General features: G+C 44.9%; 2 protein-coding genes across 3 annotated transcripts; both read left to right on the forward strand.

Moving 5' to 3' along the window:
* Positions 1-5,729: 5,729 nt before the first annotated feature.
* fetub (fetuin B) lies at positions 5,730-10,643 on the forward strand. 2 transcript variants are annotated; one of them, XM_071346436.1, is made up of 7 exons: positions 5,730-6,251; positions 6,762-6,875; positions 7,192-7,279; positions 7,603-7,769; positions 8,156-8,269; positions 8,491-8,577; positions 9,503-10,643. In XM_071346436.1, the coding sequence occupies exons 1-7, from the start codon at positions 6,048-6,050 to the stop codon at positions 10,226-10,228; spliced, it is 1,500 nt and encodes a 499-aa protein (XP_071202537.1). In that variant the 5' UTR covers positions 5,730-6,047; the 3' UTR covers positions 10,229-10,643. The 2 variants fall into 2 exon arrangements, with proteins under 2 accessions (XP_071202537.1, XP_071202536.1); XM_071346435.1 differs by having other exon boundaries at positions 5,966-6,251; positions 7,576-7,769.
* Positions 10,644-15,917: 5,274 nt separating this feature from the next.
* On the forward strand, positions 15,918-22,626 carry LOC139541728 (fetuin-B). The gene is given in 9 exon segments (XM_071346699.1): positions 15,918-16,511; positions 16,942-17,043; positions 17,569-17,591; positions 17,593-17,636; positions 17,825-17,913; positions 17,915-17,992; positions 21,021-21,133; positions 21,350-21,449; positions 21,992-22,626. Coding segments are annotated over 9 exon segments (1,038 nt in total). The 5' UTR covers positions 15,918-16,301; the 3' UTR covers positions 22,271-22,626.
* The last annotated feature ends 80 nt before the right edge of the window (positions 22,627-22,706 follow it).

A 22,706-nucleotide genomic window follows, 5' to 3' on the forward strand; every position in this document is an offset into this window, starting at 1 on the left:
CCCTATGAAAAAAAAACTACCGATCCCCTAACATAGAAATCAGAATGTTTCAGATTAAAATAACGTACTGATCAATATGTGTTATTAAACGTACTAACTATTAGCTTCTGCTGCTCTATACTACAATTGTGCAGGATCTAGTTTCCATCTTCATCGTTTGCCTACACTAACATTATTGCTAAAAACGTTTTTTTGTATTTTCTTAAAACGGCATTGTTGATTCTGAGCTTGTAAGTAAGCATTTCACTGTTGTATTCGCGCATGTGACTAATACAATTTGATTTGATACAGTCGGCCCTCGAACACACCCACACTTTTCATGCCATTTCGCCCAGTGGGCGGTGCTATAAACCACAGCGTGTGTAGATTTCAGCGCGCATTCGGTTGCACACGGCGTCGAGAACGAGCCGAGCACTCGCTCAAATCCAGATCGTGGATTCTATTCAATAGTGTTATACTATTCACACTGCTATGCTTTATCTTGGCCAGGTCGCAGTTACAAATGAGAACTTGTTCTCAACTAGCCTACCTGGTTAAATAAAGGTGAAATTAAAAAATTGAAAAAAATACACTTTACAGGTTGGCTAATGCCACATGTGCACTACACATAGAGAATGATAGAGCCCTCTAGTGGCCAAGGAGGCAGTTTTAGCATGGGCTGCACCATTGTGGGCATCCACAACATTAATGTACTCAAATGGGTGGGACTTCCAACTCCATTGCCTGTTCCCTCCCTGTGACCCTGTTGGAGTCATGTCCAAACAGGTCATCAGGAGGGATCAGCCAATCGTAAAGAAGAGAATGGACTACTTCAAAATGGAGATAGCCTCAATGGCACTGCCCATGCTGTCGCAGACGATTATATTGGCACAGATAGAAAGATGAGTCCTCTATCTATCTCTATGGGCTGTTGTTCACAGTATCTACTTGTATCTCTATGACACTGCAGGACTTCAAAAAATCCTAACAGCTCTGAGCTTCTCATATTAAATGACCGTCTTTTCTGTCGTTTTTTGTTGTTGTCTTGTAATGGATTACTGTTTCATCAGGGAGCCACAAAGATTAAGTAAACAAATGTCACTACTGAATTCACGTTGTTTGCTATTTCATGCAGCCACAGAATAGAAAGCAGCTAAACAAAGATTTTTAATTTTAATTTCGCATTGTTTAAAGTTGAGCAACCTCGTCTCTGAGCATTCCATATGTTTCTGTACGAGACTCTCAATTTAGTATCATATGTTACATTTGGTACGGTTACGTAAGAATGATGGTTACTGATAAGGCAAAAAGGAAAGGAGGGTGGATGGGTGGGCTTATAACGCGAACGTCTAGCAACCAGCTGCGAGGTCGAATATCATCAAGGACAACTTTAGCATTTTAGCTACTTAGCAACTTTTCAACTACTTATCATGTTAGCTAACCCCTCCCCTAACCTTAAGGTTAGGAGAAGGGTTAGCTAAAGGGTTAAGGTTAGAGGAAGGGTTAGCTAAAGGGTTAAGGTTAGGGGAGGGGTTAGCTAAAGGGTTAAGGTTAGGGGAGGGTTAAGGTTAGGAGAAGGGTTAGCTAAAGGGTTAAGGTTAGGGGAAGGGTTAGCTAAAGGGTTAACCCTTTAACCGAACTGTTAAACTTAACCCTAGCCACCTAGCTAGAATTCGTAACATATCATACATTTAGCAAATTAGTAACATATTGTACGTTTTGCAAATTTGTAACATATAATACGAATTGTAATTCGTGACATATCATATGAAATGGGTGATGGAGATCCACAAAATAATACATACCATACAGAACGTAATATATCATACTAAATGGAGTGTCTCGGATTTCCATACAGAGTGATACAAAATGCTCTGAGACCAGGTTGAGTTGAGATATCATTCCGCAAAGTAAGGGACTGTACAATGAGACTGTGTGTGTAAATGGACCTCCAGGATAATATGGTAAAGTGGGCCTCATGAATAGGCCCTCGAACAAATAAATAAGACCAAGGACCTCCAAAAATTCACCAGATTAACAGTTTTTTTTAATGAAGCCAGCAACGCTGATACCAAATAAATGTTCTAGAAGCGTTTCATCAACTTTTAGATTGCCTAGAACACCAGTAAAATGAAATATCCTAGCTAACTGTGAAACATTTACAATACAATCAGCAGTTCACATGATCACAGTCACTGAAAAGGGGAGGGGGGAAAGGCTCAATAATCTGATTTTGTTAATCTAAAAGCAAATAATAGATTTCAGTGATTGACAGTATACAGCTATTGTTGCATGTAGACTAAACCAATCTCAGTGAAATGAGATTAAATCTAGTCACGATCAGTTTAATATACTTCATTCAGTAGCCTAAATGTAGTAGATTGGCTCGATAGCGTCATTAACGTTGTTGGTTGGCTAGCAAGCACATCTTGACGTTACACATCGTTGATTTTGGGGAAAACTGGTCCAGCCACTTGATAGCCAGCTATCGCTAAAAAAATAAAGCAAAATGATGTACTAATATTAAAGTATAAACCCACCATAGTGATATCAGTTAAAGAGATATGAATGAGGTCCCGGGCAGAGAGTTATCAGATAAAAGTGGATAGGCATCAGACAGTCCTTGCACTTTGAAACCCACACCCAGGTGACGTTTAACACAGCCCAGCGAAGAGTGTCCCCTGCTGGTAGACTTTCTCTTGACACAGAAATGACTATGGGCCCGTTTGAGTGCTAAGCCGAAAGTAGCCGACTGTAGGCAGAAGTCGATGAGTAAAGTTGAGGAAGGTACATGGGCTGCGGCGAAAGTCGGACAACTTCTGCTGTTTCTAGGAAACACGACAATAGCAGACATGTCATTCACCTTTGTTTTTGCACCTTTGTTTTTGCCGATGAAATGAATGCTATCAAAATGCCACTTCTCCAACACGAAGCTGAACATGGTCCGACGAAATTCGATACCAGCCCAAGCTCTTTCTAACATTCACAAGACTTCTATGGTATTTTCTCAAAATATAACCAGGTAGTGAGTGCATAGGCTACTCGAATGAGAATACTGTGTTTTTTGCAGCATATAGGATATGCTCTGTTGTGTGTCATTACTTCATGCCCTTGTACCTTACTCATTATTATTTGTGATTGTGTAACATAGAATTGTACCAGATGTGATTAAATGGAGTCCACAAAGATTCTTACTGTATGGTCATTGATCGCATGTCAACATCACTAGAGTCTGCAGTATATTGCTTAACTTCTCAACCTTTATGTTGCTTTTGTCATTAAGCATATAAAGAAACAGAATATGAATCAATCGCATGAAGGACACAACGTTCAATGTACAGAAAATGATTAGACTACATCAGTTCACGTACTGGGTAAACAATATGAACAGGATTAGACTACATCAGTTACTGGGTAAACAATATGAACAGGATTAGACTACATCAGTTACTGGGTAAACAATATGAACAGGATTAGACTACATCAGTTACTGGGTAAACAATATGAACAGGATTAGACTACATCAGTTACTGGGTAAACAATATGAACAGGATTAGACTACATCAGTTAGTGGGTAAACAATATGAACAGGATTAGACTACATCAGTTACTGGGTAAACAATATGAACAGGATTAGACTACATCAGTTACTGGGTAAACAATATGAACAGGATTAGACTACATCAGTTACTGGGTAAACAATATGAACAGGATTAGACTACATCAATTACTGGGTAAACAATATGAACAGGATTAGACTACATCAGTTCCCGTACTGGGTAAACAATATGAACAGGATTAGACTACATCTGTTCCCGTACTGGGTAAACAATATGCCAAGCAGTAATATGCACTTGCTATTGACCCCACAACTCGTGTCTTTTATTTTTAACTAGGCAAGTTAACTGACTTGCCTAGTTAAAAATTCTTATTTACAATGACAGCCTACCGGGTAACAGATGGTTAACTGCCTTGTTCAGGGGCAGAGCGACAGATATTTACCTTGTCAGCTCAGGAGTTTGATCCAGCAACCTTACGGTTACTGGCCCAAAGCTCTAACCATTAGGCTACCTGCAGCCCCACTGTCTGGGGTACTTGCTCATTAAGGGCCGGTTTCCCAGACACAGATAAAGCCTCTAAAATTGCCAGTGTATAAATCCCTACAGTAACTAGCGTACAATATGTTACATTTGATTCACACTTAATAAACAGATCGACACATTAGAATGTGTTTGGTGACAACAATATTACAGACAAGATACATTACAGGCTATAACAGTAACATCTAGATAAATACATTAGCTATATTGTCGCAAGTAGGATATTTGATTTATTTATGTTAGAAATTTGGATCACATGTAGGGTTATGTAATTATATTGTAAGGATACAGATGTATTTTAAGCTCTGAATACTCATCCACCCAAAACAGTAAACATGCATTGTTAATAAGTTAATAACCAATTATAGGTGGTGACATCAACCATTTATGAGCATGTGGTGCCATTTGCTTCCAAAAAAAACCCAGAAAAGGTTGTCTCCCACAATGCTTTGGTTCCGACTTTTCAGTTGGTGAGGAGCAACAGCAGAAATTTCCAGTCGACTGCAGTCGAAATTTCATGACCATTAATCACGTGATTTTTGTAAAGGTCATGCAGTCAACATGTAGTCGTTGCAAATCGGACCATTTTTATACCCATAATGCAACACACTTTGAAAGGCGGTGACCAACATTGATCAACTTCTTGACAAAAGTGATCCGGTCAATTTTTTGGGGTGAATATGCGCCAGAATTTTGCCAGCCACATGAAATCCGCACAGGGTTTGAGTTGTGTTCATATCCCTGCATTGAGTATGGCATTGGGTATGTGGCCCAACAGTGAAAGTGAAATGGGAGGACCACAACACAGACTCTTTAGTTTATCTTCTCTTATGTTTAAGTACAGCCTTTAATAGTAGAGTATCTGAATGTAATTTTGGGACTACAGCTGGTTTAAAGCTGGTTTAGCTGGTTTAATGTAGCCCCCACATAAGGTCCGTGTGGGAAGATGCTCCTAAAGCTGATTGTAACTATATATAGACATGTTATAAAGTATGGACAGGCTTATTCATTCACATGTCATGAATTCACTATGACAACGTCATATTTGTATATTGTTTATTATACTATATTATGTAATAGATCGTATGGATTGGAAAGGTTTTTTTACTCAGACATAAATAAACTATTCCAAGTGAAAGACAAAGGTCGTAGCTTTAAAAAAATATATATTTATTAATTTAACCTTTATTTAACCTTTATTTAACTAGGCAAGTCAGTTAAGAACAAATTCTTATTTACAATGGCGACCTACCAAAAGGCCTCCTGCGGGGATGGGGGCTGGGATTAAAATGTTTAAATAAATAAAAAATATAGGACAAAACACACATCATGACAAGATTTCCATGGGGATCATGTTTCACTAAGTAGTTTGGGAAAGGATGTAAGTGAACTACTTTTTCAAAGTAACTTTAGTTAAATTAATAATATTCTTTGTTAAGGGTAGCTATAGTGTAGCTTATCTTCTTCCAAGTATGAAGTACTGTAATTGGTAGCATGGTCAACTTTATTTTTAGAGTAGCTTCCCCAAAACTGAGTAACACCCTGAAAAGGGACAATTCCAAGGACATTCCTACTGGTGAAACCAAAAATCTGTTCACGGTTTTTGATACTTAACACTTAAAAGAGCACGATAAGACATTCCTGGTCACTGTTACCTATAGCTTCTGACAGGGCTCCGAGTTTCTGGGTAGATTACAATGGGACTGATAGGGGCCCTATGGGACTGATAGGGACCACATTCCTTGATAGTATCACAGAGGGGCATCGTGGGGAGGTTAAGGGTCATGTTTACCTGGTGTTGGGGGGTGGGACCCAGAACAGTGTTGTGAAGAGGGAGGGTGTGTGTGGGGTTGGAGGGGGTACATGGAGCTGTATATATATCAGCCCTACTGAACCATCTCTCCACACCTCACCTCACCAGCCCGTTCAGCGTGTGTGAGACAGCCAGCGGCCCATCGGACCTCCATCATGATGAAGCAGTGTGCCTTGTTGTTGCTGGCGTGTGTGTATGCTCACGCCGCCCCCCTGGAAGCCGGCATGAAGGCCGGGTCGTGCCAGGACGCCGTGGCCCTGGGAGCAGCAGGACAGGCCCTAGACAAGATCAACAAGGACCGCACAGAAGGCTACGTGTTCGGTCTCCACCGCCTCAGCAACGTCAACCAGATGGAGCATGTGAGTTCTGTTGCTTCTATTTTTTTCACTGTAACTCTACATGCGTGGTACTACACTAAGTTAAAAAGGGAAAATTATTTAGCTACTGTCCTAAAGAACAGCCCTGTAACATTCTCTGTTTTTAAATGCAATGTGCTTCAATAGGTTGTCAGTTTTCAGATTTTCACGCAGTTTTTAAATGGAGATAACAGAAATTGGGATCTAAAAAGTATCATACAATACAATGTCGTCTGAGATATTCTCTGTTTTATAGGTAGTGAAAAAGTGATATGGCCTACCGCTAAGACAGATGAGACAGATTCACACATTGTCAGCAAGGCCTTTTCTAAGAGCAGGGGCAGGGGGATTTGACTAGAATTTGAAGTTATAGATGGTGACTTCAAAGACGATTGTATATATATTTTTTTTAAGAAGTATTCTTTCAATCCCCTTGTTTTTCAGTACCAGCCACAGGGGAATGAATGTTGACTTCTCTGTGCTGATTGGTCTGTATTTCTATCTCTGTTTCAGGGGGAAACAGGGGTTGTGTTCTACCTGACCATGGATGTGCTGGAGACCGACTGCCACGTGGTCAGCAAGAAAAACGCAAAGGACTGTGAGGTCCCCAAGGCTGAAAACACACCGGTAAGAACCCAACACACACACACACACACACACACACACACACACACACACACACACACACACACACACACACACACACACACACACACACACACCACACACACACACACACACACACACACACACACACACACACACACACACACACACACACACACACACACACACACACACACACACACACACACACACACACACACACACACACACACACACACACACACACGATGTCTGGAGGATTACTGTACCCAGGGCCTTGGATCAAAATCGGCCCGTGTTTAATCTGTTTTTTTGTCTTGTATGTATTTACTCACAGGTCTACGGTCAATGCAAGGCTGTTATCTACATGAACAGAGTCCATAGAGTGGTTCGTCTGTACAAGTACAACTGTGTGGTCAGACCAGGTAAAGTCCACGGCTTGGTCCTCTCCAAAACACTCATTACGGTGCTTCCCACTAAACAACAGCACATTGCATCCATCCACCGTGTAGTAGTTGGGTGATGCACTGCCATGTTGTTTGTCATGTGGTTCTGATGACTCTGTGGGAGCACGATGTTCGATACATCGGAGTTTTGATTCCCATATATGTACCACATATACTGAATATAAGTTAAATATAAATGACTGCGTATTAAAGCGTCTGCTAATAACCATATAACACGCTACATGCTTGACCAATGAAAGACCCTTTCTAAACAGTGTACCGATGTGTATGTCCGTTCCCAGCGGCTGCGGCGAAAGTGGCTAAGCAGTGCCCAGACTGTCCCTCTGCCATGCCCAAGGACCACCAGGAGATCCTGAAGACGGCCACCCTGTCCATGGAGAAGTTCAACAAGGACAGCGGCTTGGCCAATCACTTCGCCATCCTCAACATCACCCGTGCACGGACATCGGTCAGAATACTACACTACACAACACAACACACCCCAATGAGGAACACAACACTACACAACACACCCCAATGAGGAACACAACACTACACAACACACCCCAATGAGGAACACAACACTACACAACACTACACAACACACTCCAATGAGGAACACTACACAACACACCCCAATGAGGAACACAACACTACACAACACACCCCAATGAGGAACACAACACTACACAACACAACCCAATATAGCATAATATAAAACCAACACCACAACACAACATAACAATTCAACAAAACAATGAATCCCCTTTTACAGCAGCAAATGAACTGGTTTCATATTGTGGTGTAATGACCTTGTTGTCATTACTCACTGACCTCTGTTGCTTGGTATTCCAGATGGGCATGGCGACCTTCTACTTTGCAGAGTTCACCATCCAGGAGACTACCTGTGCCAACACCACCGACCTTTCCGCAGCCTCCAAGTGTCCTCTGATGGACTGCGAGTTTGCAGTAAGTGAATGACAGTACCGTTGATGTTTTTGTCAAACAGCATAAACCATGTAGTAGCAGCATTATTACACCTGAATTATAGCCTACATAGTGTTTAACAGTGTAAAAACCTGTAATAACAATGTAATAACTATGTAATAACAATGTAATAACTATGTAATAACAATGTAATAACTATGTAATAACTAACATTTTAATGTCTGCCTGTCTCTTCTCCACAGCACAAAGGACACTGCAAGGGCTCCCACTCTCACGACATGGGAGGCCAGGATATTGTCTCGGTCAACTGTGAGGTCTTTGAGAATGAGGTATGCTCCACAGTGTTCTTGTATGCTCCACAGTGTTCTTGTAGGCTCCACAGTGTTCTTGTATGCTCCACAGTGTTCTTGTAGGCTCCACAGTGTTCTTGTAGGCTCCACAGTGTTCTTGTAGGCTCCACAGTGTTCTTGTATGCTCCACGGTGTTCTTGTAGGCTCCACAGTGTTCTTGTATGCTCCACAGTGTTCTTGTAGGCTCCACAGTGTTCTTGTATGCTCCACAGTGTTCTTGTAGGCTCCACAGTGTTCTTGTAGGCTCCACAGTGTTCTTGTAGGCTCCACAGTGTTCTTGTAGGCTCCACAGTGTTCTTGTAGGCTCCACAGTGTTCTTGTAGGCTCCACAGTGTTCTTGTAGGCTCCACAGTGTTCTTGTAGGCTCCACAGTGTTCTTGTAGGCTCCACAGTGTTCTTGTAGGCTCCACAGTGTTCTTGTAGGCTCCACAGTGTTCTTGTAGGCTCCACAGTGTTCTTGTAGGCTCCACAGTGTTCTTGTAGGCTCCACAGTGTTCTTGTAGGCTCCACAGTGTTCTTGTATGCTCCACAGTGTTCTTGTAGGCTCCACAGTGTTCTTGTATGCTCCACAGTGTTCTTGTAGGCTCCACAGTGTTCTTGTAGGCTCCACAGTGTTCTTGTAGGCTCCACAGTGTTCTTGTATGCTCCACAGTGTTCTTGTAGGCTCCACAGTGTTCTTGTAGGCTCCACAGTGTTCTTGTATGCTCCACAGTGTTCTTGTAGGCTCCACTGTGTGTTTAATGGTTCAAAGCACCATTTCAGTTATTAGGTCTTCATCTGGGTTTATATCTTTTGGTGTTAAATTACTAATGAGGTTACTGATCATGTGTATTGATTGATTGATTGATTGATTGATTGATTGATGATGCTGTGACTGATCCCCTGGTTGGTTGTTGTCCTGCAGAACTCAAAGAAGGAGAAGGGAGCTCACCTGTTGGGAGGAGAGACCGACCACAGCCACACCCTTCAGTCTGGAAAACACGGCGAAGACCACACCCATAATGCCACCGGCGCTCACGACCACACTCACGACCACGCTCACGACCACACCAAAGACCACAAACACGACGGCGCCCACGCCCATGATCATAAAGATGGCGCCCATGGTCACTCTCATGGCGATAGAGCTGCTGGCGGTCACGACCACGGTCACGGCCACGACCACGGTCACACCCACCACGCCAAGGCCCATAACCACAGCACTGACACCGGACCGCACCAGCATCACAACTACAAGCACGATGGCGAGGGCCACACTCACGAGCATGACCATGAGCTAGCCTTGGATCACGACCACAAGCACGTTCACCTGCACGAGCACGAGCACCACCACCATCACCACGAGCACCCACACGGGACCGAGTCCCGTCACCCTCCCCAGGGAACCGTGACCTTCCTCCCCGCCCTGGGCCTGCCCATGACCCTGCCCTCCTTCCCCGAACAGCCTGTGGGTGAGAAGGGCGCCACTCTGCCCATGGTCCAAGACCCAAAGATCCCTGGGATGAGCCAGCCCACCATCCTGCCCTTCCCCACCACTGTGTCTGCTCAGTGCCCTGCTGAGGTCAAGGATGAGGACAACTTCGTGAAGGAGCTCTTTGCTGAGGACCCCCTCTTCAAAGCAGCTGCGTAACCAGTCCCTTGTCTCCATGGAACTGAAACACAGAACTGATTATTCTCAATACCTACTAATGACCCACTGACACTGGCAAGAACAACAAACAAGAACACAAAGCTAGTTATGTTGTTCTTTGGAATTCACAGGTTTCTGCATGTCAGATATTTAGCTACCTCTAAACCGTTTTCACATTCACCTGTCTGCCTCTCTCTCTTTCTCCGTCTGTCTGCCTCTCTCTCTTTCTCTGTCTGTCTGCCTCTCTCTCTCTCTCTGTCTGTCTGTAAGCATTATGTTTGAGACCTGACTGTGTGTTCCTCAGAAAGAAAGGGATTGACAGCATTGTCTATCTATGCCATGACGGAAGATAGTTGTTGAGGTGGGTGTTGTTCTTAGCCTCAACAAAATAAAATAAACATCACTAATGCATCAACTGACTCCTATTTTTCTACAAGATTAAAAGAAAACAAGCTTTATACCTAACAATACAAATCCACATCCAGACGCAACAGTATTAAGGATAAATGTTTCTATAAACCTGACCTCTACATGAAACCCCGCACTCATAAAAACATAGTGACAATGCCGGGGGGAAAGTATACTGAAGTAACCTATAATGGTGCTACAGTAATCAGAGCCTAAGTACGTAAATAGTTCTGACTATGTTGGCAGCAGAGCATCGCCTATCTCATTCAACAAGATGTGAAATGCGAGAGAGAGAGAGAGAGAATGTTAAAAAATAGAAACCAAAAAAAGAAACATTTTGCTTTTCTTGAGAAATAAAGTATAAGTCATACCACTAAAGAAATGCAAGTTGATTTTTTTGTTAATAACACTACATTTGTACTATACAATACCTATATAAGGATAGTAATGCTTTTATTGCCTAGAATAAGGCAACACGCATAGCTCTGGCTAAAGTACCTAGAAGTGGGTTGGGGTGGTATAAGCGGGTGCAGGTAAAGATTTCTTTTTTTAAAGGTTGTTAAACTCTGACCTGAAGATACACATTACTGTTCTCACAATGCCAGGAAAACGTTGCGTCAGATGTGACTGTGAAAAGAAAACAGTATCTGGTCCAAGCTACTGCATGTGTATCTGTATAGATAAGCCCTGTTATCTTCACCATGGCACCTCAGAGGATAGCAACAGGACGATTGGAGACAAATCTAGAGCCGTCACCATAACAACCACCCTGATTACATCACAGCTGTATCAATGCACCCGAAAGGGGAGATATGTCTGTGTGTGACAGCCGACGATGGTGGAGGTATAAAGGCCCACTCAGGGTTTGAGACAGTGTTGTTGAGGTGGGTTTGAGACAGTGATGTCGAGGTGGGTTTGAGACAGTGTTGTTGAGGTGGGTTTGAGACAGTGATGTTGAGGTGGGTTTGAGACAGTGTTGTTGAGGTGGGTTTGAGACAGTGATGTTGAGGTGGGTTTGAGACAGTGTTGTTGAGGTGGGTTTGAGACAGTGTTGTTGAGGTGGGTTTGAGACAGTGTTGTTGAGGTGGGTTTGAGACAGTGTTGTTGAGGTGGGTTTGAGACAGTGTTGTTGAGGTGGGTTTGAGACAGGGATGTTGAGGTGGGTTTGAGACAGTGATGTTGAGGTGGGTTTGAGACAGTGTTGTTGAGGTGGGTTTGAGACAGTGATGTTGAGGTGGGTTTGAGACAGTGTTGTTGAGGCGGGTTTGAGACAGTGATGTTGAGGTGGGTTTGAGACAGTGTTGTTGAGGTGGGTTTGAAACAGTGTTGTTGAGGTGGGTTTGAGACAGTGTTGTTGAGGTGGGTTTGAGGCAGTAATGTTGAGGTGGGTTTGAGACAGTGTTGTTGAGGTGGGTTTGAGACAGTGTTGTTGAGGTGGGTTTGAGACAGTGATGTTGAGGTGGGTTTGAGACAGTGTTGTTGAGGTGGGTTTGAGACAGTGTTGTTGAGGTGGGTTTGAGACAGGGATGTTGAGGTGGGTTTGAGACAGTGATGTTGAGGTGGGTTTGAGACAGGGATGTTGAGGTGGGTTTGAGACAGTGTTGTTGAGGTGGGTTTGAGACAGGGATGTTGAGGTGGGTTTGAGACAGTGATGTTGAGGTGGGTTTGAGACAGTGTTGTTGAGGTGGGTTTGAGACAGTGATGTTGAGGTGGGTTTGAGACAGTGTTGTTGAGGTGGGTTTGAGACAGTGTTGTTGAGGTGGGTTTGAGACAGTGATGTTGAGGTGGGTTTGAGACAGTGATGTTGAGGTGGGTTTGAGACAGTATGTTGAGGTGGATTTGAGACAGTGATGTTGAGGTGGGTTTGAGACAGTGATGTTGAGGTGGGTTTGAGACAGTGTTGTTGAGGTGGGTTTGAAACAGTGATGTTGAGGTGGGTTTGAGACAGTGATGTTGAGGTGGGTTTGAGACAGTGATGTTGAGGTGGGTTTGAGACAGTGTTGTTGAGGTGGGTTTGAGACAGTGATGTTGAGGTGGGTTTGAAACAGTGATGTTGAGGTGGGTTTGAGACAGTGATGTTGAGGTGGGTTTGAGACAGTGTTGTTGAGGTGGATTTGAGACAGTGTTGTTGAGGTGGATTTGAGACAGTGTTGTTGAGGTGGGTTTGAAACAGTGTTGTTGAGGTGGGTTTGAAACAGTGTTGTTGAGGTGGGTTTGAGACAGTGTTGTTGAGGTGGGTTTGAGACAGTGATGTTGAGGTGGGTTTGAAACAGTGTTGTTGAGGTGGGTTTGAAACAGTGTTGTTGAGGTGGATTTGAGACAGTGTTGTTGAGGTGGGTTTGAGACAGTGATGTTGAGGTGGGTTTGAAACAGTGTTGTTGAGGTGGGTTTGAGACAGTGATGTTGAGGTGGGTTTGAGGCAGTGATGTTGAGGTGGGTTTGAGACAGGGATGTTGAGGTGGGTTTGAGACAGGGATGTTGAGGTGGGTTTGAGACAGTGTTGTTGAGGTGGGTTTGAGACAGTGTTGTTGAGGTGGGTTTGAGACAGTGTTGTTGAGGTGGGTTTGAGACAGTGATGTTGAGGTGGGTTTGAGACAGTGATGTTGAGGTGGGTTTGAGACAGTGTTGTTGAGGTGGGTTTGAGACAGTGTTGTTGAGGTGGATTTGAGACAGTGTTGTTTAGGCTGATTTGAGACAGTGTTGTTGAGGTGGGTTTGAAACAGTGTTGTTGAGGTGGGTTTGAAACAGTGTTGTTGAGGTGGGTTTGAGACAGTGATGTTGAGGTGGGTTTGAAACAGTGTTGTTGAGGTGGGTTTGAGACAGTGATGTTGAGGTGGGTTTGAGACAGTGATGTTGAGGTGGGTTTGAGACAGGGATGTTGAGGTGGGTTTGAGACAGTGTTGTTGAGGTGGGTTTGAGACAGTGTTGTTGAGGTGGGTTTGAGACAGTGATGTTGAGGTGGGTTTGAAACAGTGATGTTGAGGTGGGTTTGAGTGGTTTTGTATGAAGATGAGCATAGGAGTGATGAAGATAGTACATGTGATGGATGTGCATAATCCACTTCATAAACCTTTGATATGGATAGGATGCAACTTTGTTATTCAAACAGCCTTGCTGGAACTGCACAGAGCCGAGCAATTACACTGTGCTGTTCAGGGAACATCCCTCCTCTGCCATTAAGCTTTTCTGCATTTAACTACCAGTATACAAAAGATAAATCACTGCATGGCATTGTTTGTCAATAGAATGACAAGTTCACTATTTAAACAGAAAAAGACTGGCACCCAGGCTACATGTTTCATTATTTACAAACACGTTTTACTTCCATGCCGGAAAACAAACACGTTTAACATTCCATGCCGGAAAACAAACACGTTAACTGAGATGCACTGTACAGAAACAGTTACACCCAGAGTTCCTGATCCATAAAGACACAGCACAATACAATACTTGTATACAACATTTATTGGTCCATTTGCATGAAAATACTTATTTTTTTAAATGTTATAGTACCCAACCTGCCACATAATAGGCTGTGGCAGAGCATGGGGCTGTGGCAGAGCATGGGGCTGTGGCAGAGCAGGGGCTGTGGCAGAGCAGGGGCTGTGGCAGAGCATGAGGTTGTGGCAGAGCATGGGGCTGTGGCAGAGCATGGGGCTGTGGCAGAGCATGGGGTTGTGGCAGAGCATGGGGCTGTGGCAGAGCATGGGGCTGTGGCAGAGCATGGGGCTGCGGCAGAGCAGGGGCTGTGGCAGAGCATGCGGTTGTGGCAGAGCATGGGGCTGTGGCAGAGCATGGGGCTATGGCAGAGCATGCGGTTGTGGCAGAGCATGGGGCTGTGGCAGAGCATGGGGCTATGGCAGAGCATGGGGCTATGGCAGAGCAGGGGCTGTTGCAGAGCATGGGGTTGTGGCAGAGCAGAGGGCTGTGGCAGAGCATGGGGTTGTGGCAGAGCATGGGGCTGTGGCAGAGCATGGGGTTGTGGCAGAGCATGGGGTTGTGGCAGAGCAGAGGGCTGTGGCAGAGCAGAGGGTTGTGGCAGAGCAGAGGGCTGTGGCAGAGCATGGGGTTGTGGCAGAGCAGAGGGCTGTGGCAGAGCATGGGGCTGTGGCAGAGCAGAGGGCTGTGGCAGAGCAGAGGGCTGTGGCAGAGCAGAGGGTTGTGGCAGAGCAGAGGGCTGTGGCAGAGCATGGGGTTGTGGCAGAGCAGAGGGCTGTGGCAGAGCATGGGGCTGTGGCAGAGCAGAGGGTTGTGGCAGAGCAGAGGGCTGTGGCAGAGCAGAGGGTTGTGGCAGAGCAGAGGGCTGTGGCAGAGCATGGGGTTGTGGCAGAGCAGAGGGTTGTGGCAGAGCAGAGGGTTGTGGCAGAGCAGAGGGTTGTGGCAGAGCAGAGGGTTGTGGCAGAGCAGAGGGCTGTGGCAGAGCATGGGGTTGTGGCAGAGCATGGGGTTGTGGCAGAGCAGAGGGCTGTGGCAGAGCATGGGGTTGTGGCAGAGCAGAGGGTTGTGGCAGAGCATGGGGCTGTGGCAGAGCATGGGGTTGTGGCAGAGCAGAGGGTTGTGGCAGAGCAGAGGGTTGTGGCAGAGCAGAGGGTTGTGGCAGAGCAGAGGGTTGTGGCAGAGCAGAGGGCTGTGGCAGAGCATGGGGTTGTGGCAGAGCATGGGGTTGTGGCAGAGCAGAGGGCTGTGGCAGAGCATGGGGTTGTGGCAGAGCAGAGGGTTGTGGCAGAGCATGGGGTTGTGGCAGAGCAGAGGGTTGTGGCAGAGCAGAGGGCTGTGGCAGAGCATGGGGTTGTGGCAGAGCATGGGGTTGTGGCAGAGCATGGGGTTGTGGCAGAGCATGGGGTTGTGGCAGAGCATGGGGTTGTGGCAGAGCATGGGGTTGTGGCAGAGCAGAGGGTTGTGGCAGAGCATGGGGTTGTGGCAGAGCAGAGGGTTGTGGCAGAGCAGAGGGCTGTGGCAGAGCATGGGGTTGTGGCAGAGCATGGGGTTGTGGCAGAGCATGGGGTTGTGGCAGAGCAGAGGGCTGTGGCAGAGCATGGGGTTGTGGCAGAGCATGGGGTTGTGGCAGAGCATGGGGTTGTGGCAGAGCATGGGGTTGTGGCAGAGCATGGGGTTGTGGCAGAGCATGGGGTTGTGGCAGAGCATGGGGCTATGGCAGAGCATGGGGCTGTGGCAGAGCATGGGGTTGTGGCAGAGCAGAGGGTTGTGGCAGAGCAGAGGGCTGTGGCAGAGCATGGGGTTGTGGCAGAGCATGGGGTTGTGGCAGAGCAGAGGGCTGTGGAGTACTTAGGTTTCTTTGCTTAAGGTCACAGTGGCGGTAGGTAGTATTCCTGCAGATTTCCCAACAGGCAGCTCGAGGCTACTGCCGCCCCCATTGAGTGAGGGCAAATATTTGTCTATTTCCACACCGAGCCCACCCCTCACTCAATGTTTAAATGTACAAAAAGTAATTGGTTAACAGCAGATAAAGCTTTATTTGCATGTCCTCTGGGGAAGAGGGCAAAGTTGACTAGCTGAGTCCCAGTAGGGGCCTTGGACTACCTCTCCTCCTACCCCTCTCAGTCTGCATATAGTACGCCCCCGGGACGCAACCCAGGCTTCTTTAGCCTCGTTTCCTCATTAGCATTAGCGACCAGGCTAACACGGGGTGCTGTGTACAGTAAGGATGTGGGTCTGTGTGTGGCTGGTGGCCCTGTGTGTGTGTTGGCATGGGGGTAGCCCCTCCCCGGTGACCCCTGCGGTGGGGTGCCAGGGCCCGGAGGTCCTGAGGGTGGCAGAGGAAGGCCTGGACCAGATCAATTCTGACCTCACCGAAGGATTCATTCTCAGCCTCAACAGAGTCTATGATGTCAGCCAGCAGACAGGGGTGAGGCTAGTCAACTAGCTCCTGTATTGAACTGTACTACTCTTCCTGTTTAATAAAAGTGTTTCCTAGTTAATGGAACAATGCAATAGTTTTTTATTTTCCTGTCTTTTGAGCACAAATTTTACAGAAAAGATAGAGGTGAGTAAAGGTGCTGTGTATAGTTGTATAATTCCTGTTTTTACAAAGCACAACAGCGTGTATGGTTCTCTATTAGTAATTGATACTGCCCTCTAGTGTCCAAGAGAGGTAAGTTCTAAAGTGTTTTGCGAAATCCTCTACTACCCCCCAAAGTAAATACATGTAAATTGGTCAGTTATGAGAGTATTTGACAAATGAGAATATTTGAGCTGTTAAATTGCTATTGCACACATTTTTGGGCTTTCCACTCCTTTACTGGAGTATCTGCCTCCCTACCTCCACCTCTCTCCCCAGGAAGGAGCAGCTGTTCAACCTGACCATAGACGTGCTGGAGACAAAGTGTCATGTGATCAGCAGGAAGCCGTGGAAGAAATATGAAGTAAAGGATGTAGATAACGTACCAGTAAGCAGTCTACCATATAGGGATGTATGGGTTTATAGGGAGTGGGGAGTTAGACTTATAGAGAGTGGGGAGTTAGACTTATAGGGAGTGGGGAGTTAGACTTATAGGGAGTGGGGAGTTAGACTTATAGAGAGTGGGGAGTTAGACTTATAGGGAGTGGGGAGTCAGACTTATAGGGAGTGGGGAGTTAGACTTATAGGGACCGGGGAGTTAGACTTATAGGGAGTGGGGAGTTAGACTTATAGGGAGTGGGGAGTCAGACTTATAGGGAGTGGGGAGTTAGACTTATAGGGAGTGGGGAGTTAGACTTATAGGGAGTGGGGAGTTAGACTTATAGGGAGTGGGGAGTTAGACTTATAGGGAGTGGGGAGTCAGACTTATAGGGAGTGGGGAGTTAGACTGAATGCCAGTCATGGAGTTGTCATGCCAAACTTGACAACAGAGTAGGCAGAAGCATAAACAGATCAGGCACCAGCCTAGTGGAGAGTGGGATCTGTGAATTAAACAACTCTTACCACTCCACAGGAGTATGGGCATTGTATGGCGTCTAAAGAGTGTGGAACTGGGCAGCTATAAATGTGCCATCCAACAAGGTAGAGTCTGTTTATATAGACTCAGTAGGGCTAACTTTTTCCTGGTCAGGTCATGAGGTCAGGAACAATATACAGTAGCTACTGTATCCAGTTCAATGACTTACTGGTGCATTGAACCTTTGGTTTGACCAACGTGTAGCGATGACCTATAGTGAACTGTAACCCCTAACCTTTGACCTTGTGTTCAGTGCCTGCCACGGTCATCGTCGACACGTGTCCAGACTGTCCAACAGTAGTGCAGCTGGATGACCCCATCACAGCGGAGACGGCCAATCTGATCCTCCATGAAATACAACAGAATGAGTCGCCTGCCAAACTACTTCACCCCCCTCAACGTAACAGGAGCTAGCATGCAGGTCTGTGAGACCGTTCTATGTTGTAGACCTACAGCTGAAGTTGGAAGTTTACATACACCTCAGCCAAATACATTTAAACTCAGTTTTTCACAATTCCTGACATTTAATCCAAGTAGAAATTCCCTGTCTTAGGTCAGTTAGGAACACCACTTTATTTTAATAATGTGAAATGTCAGAATAATAGTAGAGAGAATGATTTATTTTAGCTGTTATTTCTTTCATCACATTCCCAGAAGTTTACATACACTCAATTAGTATTTGGTAGCACTGCCTTTAAATTGTTTAACTTGGGTCAAACATTTCGGGTAGCCTTCCACAAGCTTCCCACAATAAGTTGGGTGAATTTTGGCCCATTCCTCCTGACAGAGCTGGTGTAACTGAGTCAGGTTTGTAGGCCTCCTTGCTCGCACATGCTTTTTCAGTTCTGCCCACATATTTTCTATAGGATTGAGGTCAGGGCTTTGTGATGGCCACTCCAATACCTTGACTTTGTTGTCCTTAAGCCATTTTGCCACAACTTTGGAAGTATGCTTGGGGTCATTGTCCATTTGGAAGACCCATTTGCGACAAAGCTTTAACTTCCTGACTGATGTCTTCAGATGTTGCTTCAATACATCCACATGATTTTCCGTCCTCATGATGCCATCTATTTTGTGAAGTCCCTCCTGCATCAAAGTACCCCAACAACATGATGCTGCCACACCCGTGCTTCACGGTTGGGATGGTGTTCTTCAGCTTGCAAGCGTCCCCCTTTTTCCTCCAAACATAACGATGGTCATTATGGAAATTTCTCCAAAAAGTACGATCTTTGTCCCCATGTGCAGTTGCAAACAGACGTCTCTTTCCTGAGCAGTATGATGGCTGCGTGGTCCCATGGTGCTTATACTTGCGTACCATTGTTTGTACAGATGAATATGGTACCTTCAGGCATTTGGAAATTGCTCCCAAGGATGAACCTGACTTGTAGAGGTCTACAAAAGGTCTTGGCTGATTTATTTTGATTTCCCCATGATATCAAGCAAAGAGGCACTGAGTTGAAGATAGGCCTTGAAATACATCCACAGGTACACCTCCAATTGACTCAAATGATTCATGTCAATTAGCCTATCAGAAGCTTCTAAAGCCATGACATCATTTTCTGGAATTTTCCAAGCTGTTTAAAAGCACAGTCAACTTAGTGTATGTAAACTTCTGACTCACTGGAATTGTGATACAGTGAGTTGTAAGTGAAATAATCTGTCTGTAAACATTGTTGGGAAAATTACTTGTGTCATGCACAAAGTAGATGTCCTAACCTACTTGCCAAAACTATAGTTTGTTAACAAGACATTTGTGGAGTGGTTGAAAAACGAGTTTTAATGACTCCAACTTAAATGTATGTAAACTTCTGACTTCAACTGTATGTCAGATATTAAATGTTTTGCTATTGGAGAGGAGTAGAAGGTAATCCACCATCATGAGACGGTGAAACAAAAATCAGAAGAGTAATTTGAAGGGAATAGATGTTTCGTTCACAATTAAAAACTTGATGTTGAATAAAACTACACTGAACAAAAAATATAAATGCAACATGCAACAATTTCTACGATTTTACTGAGTTACAGTTCATATAAGGAAATCAGTCAATTTAAATAAATAAATTAGGCCCTAATTTATGGATTTCACATGACTGGGAATACAGATGTGAATCTGATGGTCACAGAAACCTTAAAAAAAAGGTAGAGGCGTAGATCAAAACCATTCAGTATCTGGTGTGACCACCATTTGCCTCATGCAGTGCGACACATCTCCTTCGCCTAGAGTTGATCAGGTTGTTGATTGTGGCCTGTGGAATGTTGTTCCACTCCTCTTCAATGGCAGTGCGAAGTTGCTGGATATTGGCGGGAACTGGAACACACTGTCGTACACGTCGATCCAGAGCATCCCAAACATGCTCAATGGGTGACATGTCTGGTGACTTTGCAGGCCATGGAGGAACTGGGACATTTAACTTCCAGGAATTGTGTACAGATCCTTGCGACATGGGGCCGTGCATTATTATGCTGAAACATGAGGTGATGGTGACGGATGAATGGCACGACAATGGGCCTCGATGGCAATCAAACTGCCATCGATAAAATGCAATTACGTTCGTTGTCCATAGCTTATGCCTGCCCATACCATAACCCCACCACCACCATAGGGCACTCTTTTCACAATGTTGACATTAGTAAACCGCTTGCCCACACGACTCCATACACGCTGTCTGCCATCTGCCCGATACAGTTGAAACCGGGATTCATCCATGAAGAGCACACTTCTCCAGCGTGCCAGTGGCCACTGAAGTCGGTTACAACGCCAAACTGCAGTCAGGTCAAGACCCTAGTGAGGACGATGAGCACGCAGATGAGCTTCCCTGAGACGGTTTCTGACAGTTTGTGCAAAAATTATTTGGTTGTGCAAACCAACAGTTCAGTCATCTGTCTGGGTGGCTGGTCTCAGACGATCCTACAGGTGAAGAAGCCGGATGTGGAGGTCCTGGGCTGGCATGGTTACAAGTGGTCTGCGGTTGTGAGGCCGGTTGAACGTACTGACAAATTCTCTAAAACGACATTGGAGGTGGCTTATGGTAAATAAATGAGCATTACATTCTCTGGCAACAGCCCTGGTGGACATTCCTGTAGCCAGTATGCCAATTTGAGACATCTGTGGCATTGTGTTGTGTGACAAAACTGCACAGTATAGAGTGGCGTTTTATTGTCCCCAGCACAAGGTGCACCTGTGTAATGACCATGCAGCTTAATCAGCTTCTTGATATGCCACACCTGTCAGGTAGATGGATTATCTTGGCAAAGGAGAAATGTTCCCTTACAAGGATGTAAACACATTTTTTCACAAAATTTGAGCTAAATAAGGTTTTTGTGCGTATGGAATATTTCTGGGATGTTTTATTTCAGTTCATGAAATATGGGACCAACACTTTATCTGTTGCGTTTATATTTTTCTTCAGTATATTTCAAGTTCAAAGTATACTGCCTCATCTTCACAGTGGGTAATGGGTCCGGCCTACTTTGTAGAGTTCACCATCAGAGAGACGGTCTGTGCTAAGGACACTCCTGACGTTGATCTGACCCAGTGTAAAATGATGGACTGTGAATTTGCAGGGAGTACATTACCACACTACATCTACACACTGTCTATCACATGTTTTGAAATAGGGAAAAAGGGGGGAAAAAATCATGATTTGTATGTGGCAAGCTGACAGCTATTCAGCGGAGGAAAGCAGACTACTGTAGAACCACTTCAGTCTCAGTGAGATCACTAGCATCATATCGTGTTCCTCTATTTGAGCAATCCTATTCCGTTTTCTGTCGCCTAGCACAAGGCCTTTTGCACAGGCTCTCACACCACTCTGGATGATGGCACGTTTCAGACCAAACGCCCCATCGAGGTGAAGTGTGAAATCTTTGAACCAGAGGTAGGAATCTTCCACAACAGTGCCATCACTGCCATGCCACAATGAAACCTCAGTAACTGAGAGACCAGCATAGTAGTCATAGAAGCCTCAGTAACTGAGAGACCAGCATAGTAGTCATAGAAACCTCAGTAACTGAGAGACCAGCATAGTAGTCATAGAAACCTCAGTAACTGAGAGACCACCATAGTAGTCATAGAAACCTCAGTATCTGAGAGACCAGCATAGTAGTCATAGAAATCTCAGTAACTGAGAGACCAGCATAGTAGGCCATAGAAACCTCAGTAACTGAGAGACCAGCATAGTAGTCATAGAAACCTCAGTATCTGAGAGACCAGCATAGTAGTCATAGAAACCTCAGTAACTGAGCAGAGGAGATCTCTGCAATGCAGGCTTTTGTTCCATCCAGATCTGACTAAATTGTGGTCTAAATTCAGACCCAAGACTATGTCTAGGTCTGGGGGAAAGGGGTTGATCTGGGAGTGGGCATACCATTTCAAAAGCATTTTACAAATAAAGTTATCATTATTATGTCCATCTCTCAGGCTGCCAAGGCAGAGGCCCATATCAGAGGAGACAGTGGGCATCAGAGTGAAGATGAGGACCATAAACACGCGCACACACACCTGCACCCCTATGAGCACCACCACCACCACCCCCCCCCCAACTCCAATCAGGCTTCCCCCAGACTGAAGCGCTCGTTGGGTATAGTGGTGGTTCTACCTCCCCCTCATGTTCCACCACCTCCGCGAGCCTCACCAGCAGCAAGCAACTGTCCAGCCAAGAGGAAAACTAACCTGGGACTGGATAGGTTTCCAATTTGATTGATAAACATCTTCCATTACTGCAATAACAGCTTATTAACACTTTCCTGAGATACAAAGCTACTTTGGTAACAAAGGAAAACTGAAAGAACTATGACTCAAAACACTTCCCCTATTTTGCCCTGGCTGGACAATGTTCACTTTTTTCTTCTTGTTGTTGCTATCTAAGATCACATATTTAAAGAATTCCACAACATTGTACTGTATGATAATAACGATGATAGCTAGTAAATTTATCAGAGCAAATAAATGTATAGTTTAGTCTACAATGGATACAGTATATCTTCAGTGGTTATAATAATGTATTGTGTGATTGTAGCCAATTCAATATACCATTAAAAAAAAAATTCATCTGATGAGAAGAGCAACTGTGTGTGTTTCAAAAGCATAATGTCAAACAAATGACTCTCAAAAATATTTCATAATTTGCCAGTGT

This window comes from Salvelinus alpinus, chromosome 16 (assembly GCF_045679555.1).
Source record: "Salvelinus alpinus chromosome 16, SLU_Salpinus.1, whole genome shotgun sequence".
Classification (NCBI taxonomy): domain Eukaryota; kingdom Metazoa; phylum Chordata; class Actinopteri; order Salmoniformes; family Salmonidae; genus Salvelinus; species Salvelinus alpinus.